The 22,551-nt window shown below is 39.2% G+C and overlaps 1 protein-coding gene across 1 annotated transcript in view; it reads right to left on the bottom strand.

Moving 5' to 3' along the window:
• LOC138836936 (contactin-associated protein-like 3) overlaps positions 1 to 22,551 on the bottom strand; it is a 185,144-nt gene that overhangs the window by 7,590 nt on the left and 155,003 nt on the right. Inside the window, exons 18-21 of the mRNA XM_070035639.1 lie at positions 22,113 to 22,352; positions 20,544 to 20,774; positions 18,321 to 18,454; positions 17,463 to 17,550 (exon numbers count right to left, since the gene is read on the bottom strand). Coding sequence (XP_069891740.1) covers positions 17,463 to 17,550; positions 18,321 to 18,454; positions 20,544 to 20,774; positions 22,113 to 22,352 — 693 coding nt within the window. The remainder of the gene's footprint in view (positions 1 to 17,462; positions 17,551 to 18,320; positions 18,455 to 20,543; positions 20,775 to 22,112; positions 22,353 to 22,551) is intronic.

Here is a 22,551-nt window from a genome sequence, read left to right as displayed (position 1 = left end):
GAGATGAAAACAAGGGAGTTCCTAAGACACTTTGATTTTCAAGTGATCATCATCTCAATGCGTTGTTTCAGAGGTTTAAAGCCAGTGATCTTGGCAAAGCAAAATGCCTCTTTGAGGGCTGTAGCCCTCTTGGAAATTTCCTTTGTTCAATTCTATAGGTTTTAACCAGATGCTGGTGGCTCACTCATGTAATCCTAGTTATCCGGGAGGCTGAGATCTGAAGATCAGAGATGGAAGCCAGCCTGGGCAGGAAAGCCTGTAACACTCTTATCTCCAAGTAACTACCAAAAAGCCATTTATACATCTGTGACTCAAGTAGGAGAGTGCTAGCCTTGAGAAAATAAAAAAAACCCTCAGGGACAGCACCCTATCTAAATTAACTTTATTTAATTAACATACAATCTATTTTATTGAATTGACTTTAACTTTATTGAAATTAATTAACAAATATTTTCATTAATTTAAAAATTAGATCAATTAATTGGACTATAATAATTTTAATTAAATTAATTGGTTTTAAATGAATGTTCTTGCAGATACCAGGGCTTCAAATCAAAACTTTGCGCTCATGCTGAGCTTTCTTGCTCAACTGGTGCTCTACCAGTTGAACCACACCTCCAGCTTTTGCTGATAAGGTCTCCCAGACCTTTAAGCTAGATTGGCCTTGAACCAGGGTTGTCGAGGTCTCACCCTCCTTAATACCTACAGTTACAGGCATGAACCACTAGGTGCCCCACTCAATTCTGTTGGTTTTGCCAATCTGGCTGGCTGTTCATAACTCAGGAGTACGACCCAAACATTGGATCATCCTTTCCTCTTTACCTGGTGGCCTCTGTTTCCTTTTCCACATTCTCTGAATTGTCCTGTCCCCACCCTAGGATCCTATCTTTACCCCCAAACAACAAAGTTAGTTAATTATTACAGGACTCAAGAGAAGAGACACTAGAGACCTAACACAAGAGACAAAGCATCCCTTTATTATTGATTTCAGTGATGATGATATTTGCCTTTCCTTGTGCTCAATGGGTATAAAATCTAAACAGAGAGTTGGAGTTAAACCTCAAGTGTTTAAATATCAGGTAGGAAAGCATCTTCTGCCCAGCAGAGAAAACAGTGACAGCATGCCAGGTATCCTAATACCTGGGCTTTACTGACATTCTCCTTCCTCATTCACTGTGAAAAACAATCCTTTTGGTATTTTTTTTCTAACAATCAGCAAATAGCTACCAAGAATTCACCAAATGTGCTAACTTTATAAGTGCTCTCATTTTAATGATTGTAGCATAAAGAAATGAGTACTTTTATTCTTATTTTATAGGAGCCTATGGTTCAGAATTTAGTTACAAGCCTACAGGTCACTGAGGCTGCTTAGGTAGAAGAACTGGAATCTAGGTCCCTTCTTTCTCAACAAGGTATTCTCCTTTTGTTCTGTTACATCTTTCAGATATGTTCATAATTGTTGACATTGAGAAAACAGTAGGTAATTGGCATCATTGGGTTTTTTTTAAACTTACCTGTCCTAGGGCTTAAACTCAGAGCCTAGGAAGTGTCCTTGAGCTTTTTTGCTCAAGGCTAGTGCTCTACCACTTGAGTCACAGCTCTACTTCTGTTTTTTTGGTAGTTAATTGGAGATAAGAATCTCATAGACATTTCCTGCTTGGAACTGTGACCTTAGAGCCTCCTGAGTAGCTAGAATTGGAGGTGAGAGCCTCCAATACCCCACAGGATCATGCACTATTCTTCCCACTATAATAAGTGTCTGTACCTTTCCACAGTCCATATGTGTATTTTGGTTAGTTAATAACCATTTTTTAAGTTCCAGTCGATACTCTCAAGTTATATCCATTCTGTCTTCATGTTATAGCTAAATTCTCAGCAGTCTTGATTTCTTTGAAGATTTTAGTAACACTGCTGTTTTGACTCCATTTTCTGACAACATAACATGAATGACAAAGTCATTTAATTTAGTTCTATATTATGTGCAATAAGCTTTGAAAAAATTTAAAATGAGTGAGGACTCAGAGGACTTAGATTTCATGAGTGACATGCTTTTTCTGCCATTCATAAGCAGCTGGAACTGGCTTTTGAACAGAGGCGGTGAAACTCAGAGGGCACTGCATTTGACTTCACTTCACACCAACTTTACCCAATGCAATTGTTATAGAGGTCACCCTCCTTGGATTGCCCCCTGCCCTCCCATAACAGGTAGTTGGTGCCTGGTGGGCAGCCTGTTCTAATGCTGCTGCAACACCAGCATCTACTTTAGTGTGTGTTATACTGGACACATGCAACAGATACATAGAATACACAATCCTATTGTTATACAATGCACCTTGCTGTGAAGAATTTAGTGCTGAAGTCATTGTGAAAGTGTGACACTCTCAAAGTATGGTCTAATGAGAATTTTATTCTCCTGAGCCGGAACTGGGCACTGTCCATTTAGCTTTTTCACTGAAGGCTGGTATTCTGCCATTTCAGCCACAGCTCCACTTTTGGGTGGTTAGTGGAGATAAGAGTCTCACCAGTTTCCCTACCTGTGTCCCTAGTGCCCAGCTGATGAGAATCTTATGTAACATTTATTTCATCAACTCAAACTAAAAATAAACTTCCATAGCTGATTCATGCTTCTAATTTTTACTGTGTATTGTTTACAGAATATCAAGGTTTCTAGATATCAAGATATACAAGATATCAAGGTTTCTAGAGACATCTCCCTCATTGCCAGTAAATTAAAAAGTGTGACAGATGACAGGTTCAAAATGGAGTGGCTGTGTCAACCCTGACCAAAAGGGAGCACAAGCAAATAAAGCCAGCAGATTATGAAGGGTTCTCAGGCATGATCACCTGGTAGTAACTATCACAAAAACACTGCACCAGAGTCACACTCTTGCCCACCACAACCTTTCTAAGCAAGAAGTTCTGGAAGGACATTTGTCTGTTCAACCTCAGATCCACATTGCACCTGTTATCCACTGGAGCTGGGCATCAGTGGCTCATATCTATAAACCCCAGTATTCCAGAGGCTGATAGTTGAGGATTGCACTTTGAAGCCAACCCAGACAGAAAAGTCTTTAATTTTTTATTTTCTTCATTTTTTTTTTTTTTTGGTCTGGAACTCGAACTGGGTACCTGATATATTCGCTCATTGGCTCATTGTACGAACTGAGCCACATCTGCACTCCCTCCCCTCCAATCTCTTTATCTCCATTTGAACACTAAAAAAGCCAGAATTGACACTGTGGCTCAAGTGAAGAGTGCTAGCCTTGAGCAAAAAGGCAGAAAGCTCAGGGACAGTGCCCAAGCCTGAGTTCCAGCTCCAGGATCAGCTCACCTGCATGTGTGTGTGTAGGGGAGGGGTGCGTGCACACGCACACACACACGCACACACATCTTCCATTTGGCTCAAGCACTTTGAATATGACCATAGTTTACTATGGTATATATACTCTCTGCTACCATTTCAATGCCTAGCAAATGAATATCCTTATTCTTTGTAGAATTTATTTGGGTAGTAGAATACTTTATATTGTCATTAGGTTAAGCAACATATTCTGATGCTTATACTCTTTGGAAGCATTTCTTGAATTTAATTCCAGGTCTTTCTTTATTCTATTCATTTTGACTCCATTGTTTCAGTCTGTCATCCTTGGAGGACAAATATTTTGCAGCCTTAATCCTTCTGGCTAGAAGAGAATAGTCTCTTCTGAGGGGAAAACAAGTGTGGTTAAAACTACTGAGTTTACACTCATTGACTTTAATCCCTACAAAAGGGTATTTGCTATGTAAAGTACCACTAAAAGCAACTACAAGTGAGCCATGATGCTTATGCTATTATAAAGATAAATATCATTCCAGGTTGATTACCTGAGATGTTAGAGAACTTTTTGCATTATACATTCCTGGTAGACTTTAAGTATACTGATGTAAAATGAGCTTAGGCCCCTACAAAGATTATTGTAAATTTAGAATATACTTTAAGAATAACTTTATATTTTTGAGCTCAGAAAATATATATTTTCAAGAAGGATGGCCAATAGACACATGAAGAAATGTTCAACATCCCTAGCCATAAAAGAAATGCAAATCAAAACAACATTGAGATATCACCTCACTCCAGTTAGAACAGCAAAAATCAAGAACTCTAACAACAACAGATGCTGGAGGGGATGTGGACAGAAAGGAACCTTACTTCATTGTTGGTGGGAATGTAAACTTGTTCAACCACTTTGGAAAGCAGTATGGAGTTTCCTCAAAAGACTTCACATAGATCTCCCCTATGATCCAGCAATCCCACTTTTGGACATTTACCCAAATGTTTACAAACAAGACCACACTAAAGCTACCAGCACAACTATGTTTATTGCAGCATTATTTACCATAGCTAAGATATGGAACCAACCCAGATGCCCCTCAGTAGATGAATGGATCAAGAAAATGTGGTATATATACACAATGGAATTCTATGCCTCCATCAGAAAGAATGACATTCCCCCATTTGTTAGGAAATGGAAAGGTTTGGAAAAAATTATATTAAGTGAAGTAAGCCAGACCCAAAGAAGCATAGGTCCCATGGTTTCCCTTATTTGCAATATCTAGTATAGGTATGAGTCAAGCGGAAAAGGTCAGATAATGTGATGTTAGGAAAATGAACCCTTAAATATGTATTTTAATGTTTTCGTTTCTTTCATGCATGTGTTTCTAACGCATTTATAAGATTATTTCTTTGTTGCTTTGTATGTCCCTCCCCCACAGTGTAACCCCCGCTTTCACTATATTTGATGTCAGTATAACATGTGGAGGAGATGGGGACAAACAAGTCGTTTAAGGATTCAGGTGGACCTGTTGCAACAATGAGAAGTACAAAATGTCATGTCAAAACCAACTTTACAATGTCGGTGTGGGGGGGGAGGGGGGTATAATTGGGTGGGGGGAGGGGGGGAGGCTGGGAAGGGAGGTGAAGGGTAAACAAAGGAGGAGGCTGCAATGCTTGGTAAGAAATGTATGCATTATCCTGCCCATGTAATTGTAGCCCCTCTGTACAGTATGTTCTCAAATAAAATAAAATAAAATTAAAAAAAAAGAAAATATATATTTTCAAAGAAAGGTTTTTAAAAGTCTTTGCTTAACATATTTTAGAGAATTCGAGAAGAAATAAAATGAGAAAATACTGCAAGAACAAGAAAGTTCTCGTAAAGATGAATGACTGAAAAAAATGCCACAACATAATTAAAAGCCCTAGCTATTGAACAAAAAGTACAAAATAAAATAAAGTGCTTTCTTTGTCAGTGTCTGAAATAAGGTCCACGAAGGTATGGGAATAGACTACATGTAAGGCAGATATTAGACTAATTCATAAATTAAGACTAATTTTGTGGAATTTTATTTTTAAAGATAAGTGAGCCTCACCTCTGCAATTAGTTCTATTACCGGAGAAAGAAACATTAGTAGTTCATTACATTTGTCTCTATTGAAGATCTACTAAATATTATACATATATAATATTTGGATTTATGTATGAGTGGATTTATATCTGCCCATCGTTTAGCCGTAATGATGAGCATTATATACACATATGTACTTATGTGCACAGATGTAAAGTACACATGTAAATTTACCATTTCTTGTCTTCATATTTTTTCTTTTAGATCATGATTTTGCCTCTTTTCTTTTTGGCAGTACTAGGGATTGAACTCAGGGCACTGTGCTTGCAAGGTTGGCACTGTCGTATTCAAGCCATACCTCCAGTATCTATTAAAAGAAGTTACATTGGAGGTAGGGTTTTGCTTCATGCCCAGGCTGGGCTGGACTGCTAGCCTCCTACTGTGTTTCCCTTGTCACGGAGATCGTAGGCACTGCCATGTTCCCAGCTACTGTGCTTCCCTTGCACTTAGGAGAATAGGTGCCACTAGCCTCAGCCATTGAATGAGATGGCGTCTCTCAAATTTTTATGCCTGGGCTTCTCTCAAACCATGATCCCCAAATCTGTGCCCCTGAAGTAGAAGGGATTACAGGCATTATCCAGCATGCCCAGTTGTGTCTCAGTTTTAGTTGAAGTGATTACCTAGTATTTCCCTCAGATAGGATGCATGGTTAATATTCAATCCTCAAATAATCTTTAACCTTGTCAGAGGGATTATTGCCTTTACTTCTAATTCTCTTTCTGGCTTACCAATTATTCAAGTTAGAATTCCTAGATATGATTCCCAAATACCTCTTACTTGTTCTCCTAGTTTTTCCTTCTTGGTCTTACTCTGTGGTTTGAGATATTTATCTACTCTATTCCAAGCTACTGCTTAAAAATTATTAGTGATGATTCTTTTCTTTATCACTACTCAGGGAACTTCTTATAAATTATATTTAACTTCACTTAGATCTCTTTGATTCCAAATTTCATCTTAGTTAATTTTGTCTTTGTCAATAATGTTTTAGGGATAGGGGCATGGCTCAAGTGGCAGAACACTTTCCTAGCATGAGGAAAGTCCTCAATACCTCCCCTTGAAATAAAAGTGCTTTTCAGTGTTGAAAATTGTATTTGTTGTTTGCTTTCCCTCTTCCTCATCCACATCCTCATGTTTGGCTAGGTTCTTTTTGGTAGAGAGTTATTTATTTGCTTATGTTTTGACCTGCTCACTATACCTCCATGGGAGAGGATTTTAAGTGTCACATGGGTCCTGATCATGTGGAATGTATACCTACTATGCCACAGTCATCAACAAAAGACCTTCAGGCAAGCTGTTCATCCTCACTCCATGAGGGACAGTAAGAATGGATGCAGTCATGCGGAGTGCTGTCCAACTTCTCTTGGTATTACTGTTCTCTGGAAGCCACACTTTGCTTAGGATCCACAGGCTTCATGCTCCCCCTCAGTACATGTCTCTTTACCATATTGCTGTGATTCCTCCAGCCCAAGGTCACAGCTCTCTCATTTCTATCCTTCTTCTGCAGGCCAGGCCCAAGCAACCCTTATCCAGGAGCACAAGTGAGTTGAACCTAGACTGGAGACAACAACCTGAACTGCCATTGTTCCAAACTAAGCATACACAGGAATCAGCATCACAGTGAATGGAACTCTGCTTACAAAGATAAAGAGAATAAATGGAAAATTTCACCAAGATTGAAAAACATAAGAAGGGTTTTAGGAGAATATTTAGTAGATAATTAGTAAGTGGCACTGCAATGGGCCATTGTCTTCTATCTTGAGAGCCCTGAAACACCAATGAGAAGTCAGAGGAGAGGTACAGTGAGACCCCAGGCAAGAAGGGGATTCAAAGACTGAGTGGATCTTGAAGCAATGCAAAGATCATAAAGTATGGACTGAGGGTGAGCATAGCACCCACTGCAATTGTGAATAGCACTGACTTTCAATACAAACAAATTTCACCTTCTTTTCCCTTTGAAAAACTTCTCTTGAGAAAGGTTCTGGGAAGATGGTGGAGGAGAAGCTGGAGGTTAAACAAGCTCTCTCATAGAAAGCAGTTTTAGAGTTCCAGTGAACAGTCCTAAGCCAGAGAATCACACCAAGTGTGCCATCACAGGACAGAGAGTTAGGCCAGAGAGGGAAAATCCAGGCAAGGAGACAGATCTGAGCACTTGCCAGCAGCCGCCGCTGCGGTGGCAGCGGTGGCGGCGGCGGCCGTAGCTGCCATACCTGCAAAAGAGAGAGTCCTGGAGGAAGGAGCCAGACACGGCGGGCCAGTGGATTCTAGTCAACAATAGCAAGAACCGACAAGAAGCAGACATCTTCATCCTGCAGTTCGCAGACCAGAGACCACCCAGGAACCAAGACTTGGCCTGAGTAGAAGCCTGATATCCTCACTCCTTCTCAGGGAGCAGAGGAGGGAAGGCCACCCCTCCCTCCCCCCCCCCCAGTTCCGGAGATCTCCATCTTGGATACAGACAAAACTCGGTCGAGCTGCTAGCTCCAACTCAGGCCTTGGAAGAAAACTAGAGTCATTTAGCAGGTCACAGGAACCTAACCTAACCTGCCAGAATCAGCTCCACCCAGGGAAAAGTCACCCAGCTCACGCGCCAGCCCCAGGAGTGGCTTTCTTCACTGGGTAATCAAGAGTCAGAGGCTGCTCCTCCCTTTACCAGCCTTGACAATCAATTGAAATTCAGTAAACATAAACCGTGAGAGTGGCTCCAGGCTGGGCTCTGTGAGTTTCTCACAAGCTAGCCCCGGGAAAAGCTACTGTTTGCTGAAAGCCCTCAACTCTACCCAGAACCTAGCCTCATCACAGCATCTCCAAACTTGAGGGAAAAAACCATTTCCCTCCTTTGTGATACTCAAAGCAGATCTCCCTCCCATTGAACTAATCTGGGAGGAGGATCACAATCCTGGGTAAAGCAGAGCATTTTTCTGCCTATTCAAACAAACTGCCTTAAGAAACCAACAAAGCCACAGGAAAATCAAACACCACAAGCAGACCAGAGACTCCAACAAGAGGCTGGTTACAGACACAAGGGAGATACAGGATTTTTCCCACCCCTCCCAAAATAATCAAAGAATTTTATTTCTTTTTTTTTCTTTTTGTACCTTTTATGAAAATTTTTTTTTCTAAAACTTTTGTTTTTAATTTTTCATTTTTACCTTTTTTGAAAAACATTATTTTCTAGTAACTTTTTTTCCCTCTTATAATTTTTATTTTAGGGGTATACGTGTGTGTGCGTATTTCTTTCTTTCTGTTTCTTTAAAAAAAAATTTTGTTATTGAACTTCTAATCTTTTTTCTTTCTTTCTTATTCTTTTCACCTTTTCTTCTCTTTTGTTCTTCTTTATGTGACTTAATTGTTGTTCTGCACATCCTCAGATATACCCGTAGTCGATTATTAGACCTGTGTACAGTTAATCCACAAATTTATTACTCAATTCAAAACCTCTTAGACTTAAATTCCTTAATAGCAGTACTACCTCTTTATACCTATATAATATTTTAAGTATTTTTATTTTTCAGTTTTTCACATCTCCTTTATATCCTTCCCCTTCTCTCATTATATCCACGTTCTTCTCTGAACATTTTGTTTTCGTTTCTGCATAATATTTTTAATTTTTACTTTTCTATTTTTTCTGGTCTCTTTTTTTTCCTTTCTCTTTCTTCTTTTTTCTCTCTCTCTACTTTCATCCTATCCAACGTATTTCCTTCTTTGAGACTAGGACTTAGTTGACTCTCCCTGCGCCTACCCACATCTCTCTATTCCTATTTTTTACCCACATCTCTCCCTAAACCTAATAATTTCTGGTTTGCCAAATTCTTCTTTTCGGATCGGATCCCATTAATATATAGTTGTTTGATGTTGAATAGATGTATCTGTTGAATTAGATTGTATCTGCAGACTATTGACGGTGCAAATACAGACTTTGGTTGATGCTTCCCTTAAGGTACTATTCTAGCACAAAACTGGTGTTATTTTCATCCCAAATGGGCAGAGTAAGCTGGAAAAACACAAGAAAAATGGCAAGTCCGGGTATCTCAACTCCCCCTCATGATAATCAGGGGACAGAACAGATAATGAATAATCCAGAGGAGAGTTCCCAAATAGCTCTACAAACACTGCTGGCAAGCATGATAAATGAAAAGATTGAAAACATACAAAGGACTCTGCATCAGCGTGATAGGGAGAGACAGGAGGCAAATAAAAGGTCAGTGGAGGCAAACAAAAGGTCAATACAGGAAAAGATTGAAAACCTACAAAGGACTCTGTATGAGCATGATAGGGATATAAAGGAGGCAAGCCAAAGGTTTATACAGGAATATCATGAGTGTGAGGAAGCTACTCAAAAACTGACACAGGATTTGCATGAGCAGCTTGAGAATACTCAAAGAGAAAGGCAGGAATGGCATGAGCAGGCTGAGAACACTCAAACAGAACTACAGGAATGGCATGAATGTGAGGAAGCTAAGCAAAGAGTAATACAGAAATTGAGAGAGCAGGATGAGAATACACAAAGATCACTAAAGGCATTCATGGAATCCATTAACAAAGAACTGAAGGAAGTCAGGGAGACCACAAAGGGAATGCTGAATGGAACCCAACGGAAGGAATAGGAATCCAAGGAAACCATAACCAATCAACTAAGTGATTTGAGAATAAACACTGAACACCAAATTAGGGAAGTAAAGAAGTTTATACAACATATAAAACAAAGCTTCAACAAAGAATCTGAAGCCATCAAAGCTGACCAATTAGAAGGAAAAGAAATGAAAAACAAAGTAGAAAGTCTTGACAGCAGGTTAGAACATGCAGAAGATCGAATCTCGATGATTGAAGACAGCCTAGATATTTCACCCAGCAGCATCAGAATACACGTTTTTCTCAGCAGCACATGGAACATTTTCTAAAATCGACCACATTTTAGGCCACAAAGCAAACTTGTCCAAATTCAGAAACATTGAAGTTATACCTTGCATTCTCTCAGACCACAAGGGAATAAAATTAGAACTCAACACCAAAAGCCACCAAAGTCCGGTAACACAAGGAGGCTGAACAACACATTGCTGAATCAGGAGTGGGTCATGGAAGTGATTAGAAAGGAAATTCAAATGTTCATGCTACTCAACAAAAATGAGCACAAAAATTACCAGCTCCTCTGGGACACAGCAAAGGCAGTACTCAGAGGATGTTTATAGCTCTGAGTTCCTACATCAACAAATTGGAGAGATCTGAACCCAACAATTTAATCAGACATCTGAACCTCCTTGAAAAAGAGCAGCAAGATAAACCCCAATCCAGTAGACAGACATAAATAATTAAAATTAAATAAGAATTAAATGAATTAGAATCCAAAAAAACTAGAGAAAGAATCAACTAACCAAAGAGTTGGTTCTTCAAAAAAATTAACAAAATTGACAGACCTTAGCAAATCTTATCAAAAAAGAAGAGCACACACCCAAATAAATAAATTCAGAGATGAGAATGGAAACATCACCACAGAAACAACCAAGATTCAGAACATTATAAGGGAATACTTCTCAAACCTTTATGCTAATAAGTTTGACAACTTGGCAGAAATGGACCTTTTCCTAGCAAATATTGACATGCCAAAACTAAACCAAGATGAGTTAAACCAGCTTAACAGGCCCATATCAAGCATTGAAATAGAAATAGCATCTTCCCATCTAAGAAAAGTCTGGACCCAATGGTTTTACAGCAGAATGCTACTAGGCCTTCAAAGCAGAGCTCACACCAATACTCCTCCAACTCTTCAATGAAATTGAAAGAGAAAGTTCACTAACGAACACATTCTACAAAGCCAACATAACCCTCATCCCAAAACCAGGCAGGGACTCATCAAAGAAAGAGAACTATAGACCCATTTCTTTGATGAACATTGATGCAAAACTTCTCAATAAAATTTTGGCCAATCGACTTCAACAATTCATCCAAAAAATCATACACCACGATCAAACAGGATTCATTTCAGGGATGCAAAGCTGGTTCAACATATGGAAATCAATTAATATAATTCATCACATCAACAGGAGCAAGGATAAGAACCACATGGTTATCTCAATAGATGCAGAAAAAGCATTCGACAAGATCCAACACCCCTTTATGATGAAGGTTTTGGAAAAATTAGGAATCCATGGAATTCCTCAATACAATAAAGGCTGTATGACAAACCTACAGCCAGCATTATACTTAATGGTGAAAAACTAAAGCCATTTCCTCTTAACTCAGGAAAAGACAAGGATGTCCACTCTCTCCACTTCTCTTCAATCTAGTATTAGAATGCCTAGCTACAGCAATTAGACAAGATACAAACATAAAGGGGATCCAAACAGGGAAAGAAGAAATAAAACTCTCCCTCTTTGCAGATGACATGATTTTGTATTTAAAGAATCCCATAGACTCCACTCCCAAATTACTCAAGCTGATTCAAAATTTTGGCAAAATAGCAGGGTATAAAATTAACCCTCACAAATCAATGGCTTTTCTGTATGCCAACAATGTGAAAAGTGTGGCTGAAATTAGGAAAGCAACTCCATTTGTAATAGCCCTACAAAATATAAAATACCTAGGAATTAACATAACCAAAGAAGTGAAGGCCTTTTATGATGACAACTTTAAAAACTTGAAAAAGGATATCAAAACAGAACTTAGAAAATGGCAGAAACTCCCATGTGGCTGGATTGGAAAGATCAACATCATGAAAATGGCAATACTTCCCAAGGCTATCTACAAATTCAATGCCATACCTATCAAAATTCCAACCTCACTCTTCAAGGAAATAGAAGAGGCAATCCAAAAATTCATATGGAACAATAAAAGACCCCGAATAGCAAAAATGCTCCTCGACGGAAAGAACACTGCTGGAGGAATATAAATACCAATTTTCAAACTCTACTATAAAGCCATAGTAATCAAAACAGCTTGGTACTGGCACAAGAACAGACCTCAGGACCAATGGAATAGAATTGAAAACCCAGAAATGAACCCATCTAATCTTCAATAAGGGAGCTAATAAAAATAGAATGGAAGAAAGACAGCCTCTTCAGAAAATGGTGCTGGCAAAATTGGTTAACTACTTGCAGAAAACTAAAGCTAGATCCTTATATTATCACCCTGCACCAGAATCAACTCCAAATGGATCAAAGACCTCGGAGTCAAAGCTGACACTCTGAAAACATTACAGGATGGAATAGGAGAAACCCTAGGTCTCCTTGGCGCAGGCCAAAATTTTCTTAATAGAGACCCAGACACACAACAAATCAAAGAAAAGTTGGACAAATGGGATTGCATGAAGTTGCAGAGCTTCTGCATGGCAAAGGACATAGCTAGCAAGATCAATAGAAAGCCCACAGATTGGGAGAAGATCTTCACTAGCCATACAATGGACAAGGGTTTCATATCTAAAATATACTTGGAACTCAAAAACTTAAATGCCCCAACAACAAATCCTCAAAGAAACAACTGCCCAATAAATAAGTGGGCTAAAGACTTAAAGAAACTTCTCTAAAGAAGAAAGAAGGATGGCCAATAGATACATGAAGAAATGCTCAACCTCCCTAGCCATAAAAGAAATGCAAATCAAAACAACATTGAGATACCACCTCACCCCAGTTAGAATGGCAAAAATCAAGAACTCTAAAAACAACAGATGCTGGAGGGGATGTTGACAGAAGGGAACCTTACTTCATTGTTGGTGGGAGGGTAAACCTGTTCAACCACTTTGGAAAGTAGTATGGAGTTTCCTCAAAAGACTCCACATAGAGCTCCCCTATGACCTAGCAATCCCATTTTTGGGCATTTACACAAATGTTTGCAAACAAGACCACAGTAAAGCAACCAGCACAACTATGTTTATTGCAGCATTATTTACTATAGCTAAGATATGGAACCAACTCAGATGCCCCTCAGTAGATGAATGGACCAAGAAAATGTGGTATATATACACAATGGAATTCTATGCCTCCATCAAAAGAATGACACTGCCCCATTTGTTAGGAAATGGAAAGACTTAGAAAAAGTTATATTAAGTGAAGTAAGCCAGGCCCAAAGAAACATAGGACCCATGGTTTCCTTATTTGCAATATCTAGTATATGTCTGAGTCAAGCAGAAAAGATCAGATAAGGTGATGTTAGGGAAATGAACCCTAAGATATGTATTCAAATGTTTTTTTTTCTTTCATGCGATTGTTTGTAACACATTTATAAGATTATTTCTTTGTTGCTTTGTATGTCCCTACCTCACACTGTATTTGATGTCGGTAAAATTTGTGGAGGGGAAGGGGAAAAGCAAGTCGTTTAAATAAGGATACAAGTGGACCCATTGCAACAATGAGAAGTACTAGTTGTTATGTCGAAAATGAACTTTACAACTTTGGTGGGGGGCGGGCGGGAGGTTAGGGTGGGGGGTGGGGGGAGGATTTGAAGGGATGGGATGGGGAAACAAAGGAGGAGGCCACAATGCTTGATAAGAAATGTACTCATTATCTTGCCCATGTAATTGTAATCCCTCTGTACAGTATTTTCACAATAAAAATTTAAAAAAGAAAAACTTCTCTTGAAATCCCCAATGAACCAGGATGGGACATTTACTCTGAAGTATGAACGGTTTTATTCAAGAGCAAGATGGGATGTGAAAGAGAATTAGAAAGGTTTAGCATTCAGGGGCTCTGACATGGAGCTGGGGAATCTCAAGAGGATTGAATAAGCAAGTCTCTGTCACAACATTGAGTACAGTTAATGAGTCAAATGCAACAAACATGAACAGTAAGTAATAAAGCTGTTGTCATGGAAGAGACTGACAAAGATTGTTCACATAAGATTTTAGGAAGTTTTCATATGGTTTAGTAATGATCGTTCTTCTAATAAATACTTATATAAGCTAATTAGTTTGATTTAGCCATTCCACAATGTGTATGAACTTTAAAACATTATAATTTAACCGAATTAGTATATTTTTTTGTCTATAGCAAACTTAAGTAAGGAGGCTACGGTCTGAGGACCATGGTTCAAAGTCAGACTGAGCAGAATAGCCAAGAGTAGAACAGTGACTCAAGTGGTGTAGCACTAGCTTTGAGCAAAAGAAATTCAGAGATAGTGCCCAGGCCATGAGTTGAAGCCCCAGTTCCATCACACACACATACACTGAAAAACTTGGTCATAATTTAGGACAAAACTCTTTTAAAAGGTAATAGCTCCCTCTTTACACTATTTGTTGGTCTATTTTAGTACATATTAGTGGAATGAATAGCAACCCATCTCTAAATGTGAACATGTGTCAAAGCTTGTTTAAACACATAACCATCATTTTTATAATGATTTTTCCAACTCATTCTTTCACCAGAATTTTACATACATATATATTATTTATTTTGAAATTCAAAATGTAATGTTTTAAATCACATTTATGTTGTGTGATGTTCAAATTTGGGTAAATATAAACAGCTGATCAAAAAATTTGAATGAAAAAATGGAATTGTTTTCTATAACTACAAAGAAATAACACAATCAGAACAGAAACAATCTGTGTGTGTGTGTGTGTGTGTGTGTGTGTGCGCGTGTGTGTGTGTGTGTGTGTGTGTGTGTGTGTGTGCTGGTACTAGGATTTGAACTCAAGGCTGGTCCTGGGTTAATTAGAGATAAGAGTTTCATGGACTTGTCCCAGTTGGCTTGAACACTGATCCTCAGATCTCAGCCTCCCGAACATCTAGGACTACAGAGGTGAGCCACCATCATCCAGCTTCAGAAGCAATCCTAAACATATCAAAAACATGAAAATTTGTGCTAGCTTTTGATTTAAGATTTGTGTTTGTAGGTGAAGATGAAATAAATGCTTATTGTTTTAATTAACTGAATTTTTCTGGCCTATAAAGTTCTTCACTAAATTTCAAGTTTAATTCTTACAGCTCCTATGGCATGCTTTTGAATATAACATTCATGAATAACAACATTAACATCTTCAACTCTATAGTTTGTCCTCTACAATTAACTGGTATGAAATTTAAAGTTTATATGATAACACATATTATTCTACGTTATTACTTATATCCCCATCATATAATGTATCTGTTTCTATTATCTACTGTATCTTCTTTCAAAGACATTAAATTTAACACCAAATTATCTCTAAACACAGTCCTTTGTCAACTTTATTTATGAAGGGAAACTTCCTACCTTGGTGGTATGAAGGTTTATGAACATCACTTATTCTCCTGTAGACACTGGAAGTGATAGAGTGGAGAACTCTGTGTGTGTGTGTGTGTGTGTGTGTGTGTGTGTGTGTGTGTGTGTGTGTGTGTGTGTGTGTTTTCTTACTATGTTTGTCCCTATGCCTGGAAAAAAGTTTGTGATTTACCGCAAAGAAACAACTGCCCAATAAATAAGTGGGCGAAAGACAAAGAGAAATTTCTCTGAAGAAGAAAGAAGGATGGCCAATAGACACATGAAGAAATGTTCAACATCCCTAGCCATAAAAGAAATGCAAATCAAAACAACATTGAGATATCACCTCACTCCAGTTAGAACGGCAAAAATCAAGAACTCTAACAACAACAGATGCTGGAGGAGATGTGGACAGAAAGGAACCTTACTTCATTGTTGTTGGGAATGTAAACTTGCTCAACCACTTTGGAAAGCAGTATGGAGGTTCCTCAAAAGACTTCACATAGAACTCCCCTATGACCCAGCAATCCCACTTTTGGGCATTTACCCAAATGGTTACAAACAAGACCACACTAAAGCTACCAGCACAACTATGTTTGTTGCAGCATTATTTACCATAGCTAAGATATAGAACCAACCCAGATGCCCCTCAGTAGATGAATGGATCAAGAAAATGTGGTATATATCCACAATGGAATTCTATGCCTCCATCAGAAAGAATGACATTGCCCCATTTGTTAGGAAATGGAAAAACTTGGAAAAAATTATATTAAGTGAAGTAAGCCAGGCCCAAAGAAACATAGGTCCCATGGTTTCCCTTATTTGCAATATCTAGTATATGTATGTGTCAAGCAGAAAAGGTCAGATAATGTGATGTCAGGAAAATGAACCCTTAGATATGTATTTTAATGTTTTTTTCTTTCGTGCATGTGTTTCTAATGCATCTATAAGATTATCTCTTTTTTGTTTTGTATGTCCCTCCCCCATAGTATAACCCCTGCTTTCACTATATTTGATGTCAGTATAACTTGTGGAGGAGATGGGGAAAAACCAGTTGTTTAAGGATACAGGTGGACCTGTTGCAACCATGAGAAGTACAAGTTGTCATGTCCAAAATGAGCTTTACAATGTCGGTGCGGGAGGGGGGGGAAGGGGGGAAGGAGAATGATGGGGATTGGGGGGGAGGGGGGAGGCTGGGAAGGGAGGTGAAGGGTAAACAAAGGAGGAGGCTGCAGTGCTTGGTAAGAAATGTACGCATTATTCTGCCCATGCAATTGTAACCCCTCTGTACAGTATGTTCACAAATAAAATAAAATTAAATTTAAAAAAAAAGTTTGTGATTTAAAAAACAAACACATATTCACAAATACTAATTGTAAGAATATATGGAATTCAGGGTGGTAATATTTGTTTGTTTATTTTTGCAGTTACTAGGCCTTGAACTCAGGGAGTTCACACTCTTGCTCAGCATTTTCACTCATGGTTGGCACTATACTACTTGAACCATATCTCCACTTCTGGCTTTTTGCTGGTTTTTCAGATATAAGAATCTTGTAGATTTGTCTACTCAGAGTGTTTCTGAACATGTATTCTTTTTTTAACTTTTTTTTACTGAGCCTGTATTCTTATATCCCAGCCTTCTTAGTAGCTAGGATTACAGAGTCACATCATATGTCAAAGTGGTGATATTTTTAAATATTGTATGAAATGACAAAATTAAGACAACCAACCGACCAACATTCAGTATCAGCCCTTTCAGTGACTATAATCGAGATGGTATTTCAAAAGAACAGAGCCTAATTTTCCTGAGGCTGTATATGAGCATGTCTCATGTAGAAACACTCTTCCATTTACCTGAAATTGTCCCCAACACAAGGCATCTGACAGCACTGAATTCTGTCCCTGATGACAGGATGGCTTGTTTCCTTGCATATTGGTCAACCTTTTAAATGGTCCACAGGAAGCAGACATCGAAATGTGAGCAATTTTGATGGGAAGAGTATTGAAATCCAAGAAAAGTGAGTAAAGATAAACCATATGTTAATGCTATCAGAAAGAATTAAAAAACAGCTTCCAGAAAGAGATGATATTCTCCATAAATAATATCTTCAGTTATTCAAATTCTGTTTCCCCCCATTATCTATCTGTTTCCTCTATTTTTCTTCAAAGTTTATTTATGACTAGTATAATACACAAAGAAATACAACAAGTTACTTAAAATCAAATGGTATTTTTGAATAGTTAATGCATTTCTAAAAATATACTCTCAGTTAAAGGAAGGTCTTGATTTTTTTTTCTCTCATGTAGGCAATGCTATAGCCTTTGTTTTTTGTTTAATCCAGTGGGAATGGACTCCCCATAGAAATAGTGCCATTAGTTACCACAGTAAACTAGACACTTCCCTGCATGTAAAGTAAAGCCAGTGAGGAGAGGTTGGTATTTTAGGACAGAACTGGATATTGAACTTGGGGATGTGCTCACTAGGCATTGGCTCTATCTTTTGAGTCACCTACCCAATCCTGAGGTTGGTATTTTAAATGGTCAAATATTAGTAATAATTTTGACAATCTGATTGCTACCAAAACACCTTGATTACAAGTTATGTCTCATCAAATGAAAAACAGTGCTGACTATGTATCTCTATTATTAAGGTGTAGTATCTTAAATATGTTACTTTTAGTTAAAGCTGTAATCACTGAACTGCTGTCTCACCTCTACAAAGATCACAGATGCTGCTCTGTGAATCTTCAACTGGTGAAGCTGCCCATCAGCCAGATTTTTAAAATCAAAGTCCAACACATCAGGCTCTTTGTGTCTATCCAGCTTGTACCTTACCTGCAAACTTCCTGAAAAAGAAGTAAATGGCCTTTTAAATAAAAACACAACTTTATAAAAACTGTCAAAACCAGTGATTTTTTTGACCAACTGACAAATAAAAGGTAGGTATACTGAAGCATATTAAACCAAGCGAATACAGTTTGAGTTCCTTGAACATTTATTTGGGCATACTGTGAGGCTTGACTCCCTACCCTATTACCCCAGACACATACAGATGCCAGGAACAAACCCAGGTTTGCACAGATGTCCTAAATGCAGGCAGGCCAATCTGACATGATCCTGGCTGTGACCACTCTATTGTGGGCCTAGGCTGCAAGTCTCTGAGGCCCAGCATCAAGGCCAGGAAGGTTTAAGAGGTTGGAAGACAGAACTGGACCCTGTTAAGGTCAAACCATCTAGGCAAGACAGATGTAGATCTGTTGAACATTTAAAAAGCTTGAGATCTTGGATAAGGGTTCTCTGCCCTCACTTATAGTCAACCCCCTCACCCTTCATACTAAACAGATTCCATAAAAACCTTGACTCCTCCTGCCCCCAACACAGTCTCCAAGCCTGAGGGAAGGCTCTGCTCAATAAACAGTGTTCCTCAATAAATAGTCCTAGCCTGTAGAAGATGGAGTCTGGCCTGTTTCCTTCCTTTCTCCTCCATGTTCCTAACAAACTGACATTTACTTTTGCTGCAATGATCATTTAGGAGCTCTTCTAGGGAAAAGTTCTGAATCCATTTCAAAAATTAGAACCAGCCAGGTGCTGGTGACTCATGCCGGTTATCCTAGTTACTCTAGAGGCTGAGATCTGAGGATCAAGGTTTGAAGCCAGCCCAGGCAGACAAGCCTTGAGACTCTAATACTCCAATGAGCCACCAAAAACCTAGAAGCAGAGCTGTGGCTCACATAGCCTTGAGGGAAGAAGCTAAGGGACAGTGACCAGGCATTAGTTCAAACCCCACTATTGGTGGAAGTGGTGGAGGGGGGAGCTAGGACCAAATCAGTTACAACAGGAACAAGCAGTCTCTTCTAAGTTCTCTGATTTTCTTTAACTGAATGCAAGAGATATCAACTGACCCATGCCTCTAACCCAAGTTTCCATAATTTCTTTTAAACTGATTTATTTTAATGCATTATATATGTACTGATAGCATTTATAAAATGAATCATATGATTCATTCACTAGGATTTTTCCCCCAATTTTTTGTCAGAACTCCATAATGGGGAAAAAGGAACATGTGGTTTGTCACCTTCACATCTCTCAGTCCACACAGAGCACATCCCTTCAAGCTGCCTGAAGCAGGCCCAGTTTACCCCAGAACCCTGAAACCAGGTCATGTATGCAAGCTTGGAAAGCCCTCTGTCCCTGAGATTTTTAGTCAATCTACCACTTGAAACACAGCTCCCTTTCCAGCTTTGTCCTGGCTAATTCTATGGACTTTGATACACTCCTGGACTAGCTTCCAACCTTAATACTCAGATCTCAGCCTTCTGAGTGGCTACGATTACAAGGGTTAGCCACTGTCACTCAGCTGAATCATTGATTTTTTGTTTTTGTTAGTCATGGGGCTTGAACTCAGGGTCTGGGAAATGTCCCTAAGTTTTTCTCTCAAGGCTAGTGCTCTACCACTTTGAACCATACCTCTGCTTCCAGTTTTCTGGTAGTTAATTGGAGGTAATAATCTCATGGATTATTTCCTGCCTAGGCTGGCATCAAACTACAATCCTCAGATTTTAGTCTTCTGGATGGGGAGATGGGAAGGAGAAACAAAGGAGGAGGCAACAATGCTTGATAAGAAATGTACTCATTACCTTGCCCATTTAATTGTAACCCCTGTGCACAATATTTTCACAATAAAAAATTTAAATTTTTTTTGAAAAAAAATAAAAATAAAAAAGATCTCAGCCTCCTGAGTAGCTAGGGTTACAGGCATGAACCACTGGTGCCCAACTAATCACTGACCTTTTTAGCATTAATGGAAAATAGCCCAACCCCAGTAAAATGCACACTGTGGGCCCATTGCTGACTGTCCTGGCTGGTTTCCTGGCCACAGCACCATGGTCATAGTTTTCTGATTCAGCCTGTGGATGTAACACTGAGGACACTCACCATCAGGAGTGAGGACAACTGTAAGATGTTCCTCCAAGAAAGAGCTCACGTAGAGCAGTAAACTGGGTGCCCCTGTGGTTCGGAAGCTCAGTGTGGCTATTTCTCTGGTCAGCTTGAGATCTTCATGAGATGACTCTGCTAAGGATCTGGAGCTGTTATTGAAGGTGTTATTGTCATGTTCTTGAAAATTGTAGATCACCGACGAACCGGCTCCAAAGTATGCAGAAACCTCTGGACAACCCACATTTTTGTTAAGTTAGCATGGTCTAAATGTAAAACATTTGTGTGATGCATATTTGGAAAAATTCTAGTCTTTAATATTCTAAAAGAGAAAATAGTAATGGCATTTTGGCTATTTTATGCTGCTTTACATTTTAAGACAAAAATGGAAATACTGGTTATTTGATATATCAAATAAATATTAGATATAGATAACTAGGTCCCTATAGTCCTAGAACTCAGAATTTCTAACAATGAGCATGTTATTGTTAATGTCACAAAAATATTTCAGCTTTGATTCACATACAATTAATTTTCTAATTTAAATATGCAATTTGAGACCACTGCTCTCCTCCAGGCATTGCCCTGGAGAAAGCAGATAAGACCTATCAGTGCTGATAGAAGTAGCCACGGGCTTCTCAAAAATAGATTCATATGTCCTTCCAAATCTTTACATGAATTTAGGACAGAAATAATTGGATTTCAACTCATCATGTAGAATTTCCTTTTCTTCATAGCATCAAATAAATGCCAGAATCATGTCTATGTAAGATGCAACCTAAAAGATGGTTTGGTTGGGCCCTGTGAATTAAGTTAAAGCTAAATATTCACCCTCCCCCATCCCTCTTTGCATTTGTGGCATTAGATCTGAGCTATTTTCTGGGCAAGCAGCTAGTGACAAAAGGCAAACTGTCTCTCAAACAAGCAATGCCTTATTATTATCTTAAAAGAAAACAGTCATGGGCTGGGAAGGTGGCTCAGTGGTAGAGTGCTTGCCTTGCATGCATGAGGCCCTGGGTTCAATTCCTCAGCACCACAAAAGCAGAAAAAGTCAGAAGTGTTGCTGTGGCTCAAGTGATAGAGTGCTAGCCTTGAGCTGAAGAGCTGAGGGACAGTGCCTAGGCCCAGAGTTCATGCCCTACGACTGACAAAAACAAAACAAAAAACAAAAACAAACAAACAACAACAAAAAACAGCCCAAAGCATTCCTGTTCTATTCCAGGAGTAAAGCAATAAGAACTTTTCCACAACTCCTCTACAAAGACTGAGCTAATGGTCAAGCAGGCCACAGCTGTTGAAGTGCACTGTTTTAACTATGTGTAACTTTCACTCTTGTCTCTGATTCTCCCTTTTAACCTGAATCCGAGATATGTATCATGGAAGACAGCTGAAGACGTACTGAAGTACAGTCTTCCCATTCCACCATGCAAGAAACTCCTAAGCCCATGTCTCTTTATTTGGCACATAGGGAGAGTAGCCAGACCTGACTTGGGACTCCTGGACTTTGAGCCTGGGGTCTGAAATCCAGTTTCATCTACACTTCCTTTAGGAGCTCTCAGCTATACTCACCTTGAGAGCAGAAGGGTCCTTCGAAGGCAGAGGAGGCACAATCACACTGGATCCCTGCGTGTTTTTCTAGGCATCTTCCCCCATTATGGCACAGATGGCCATAGCTGCTGCAGTGGCCTGCGCACCCCGGCTCCACACCTGGCGTCACTGTGGCTCTTTCTTCCAGGTCCAGGGCCACCCCGTTCAGCCGCAGGCCCCGGATACAGCCCAGGAAACCCCTCTGCCTGCTGGCTGTCCCACCTACAAGGGAGCACTGCCAGTGGCTCATGTTCCCCAAGTGCTCTCAGGATTTCACTGCCCTGTCCACCTGAGACCTTGTAGATATCAGAACCTATGATACTTTCAAAAACTACTCTGAAAAATGCACATTTGTCAATATAGGTTGTGACAAAATGTTGACAACTGTCAAATGGGCCAGACATGGTGGAACACACCAGTA

This window comes from Dipodomys merriami, unplaced genomic scaffold (genome assembly GCF_024711535.1).
Source record: "Dipodomys merriami isolate MVZ:Mamm:240054 unplaced genomic scaffold, mDipMer1.0.p SCAF_26, whole genome shotgun sequence".
Lineage (NCBI taxonomy): Eukaryota > Metazoa > Chordata > Mammalia > Rodentia > Heteromyidae > Dipodomys > Dipodomys merriami.
The sequence above is the reverse complement of the archived record's forward strand: the minus strand, read 5'-3'. Positions and strand labels throughout refer to the sequence as shown.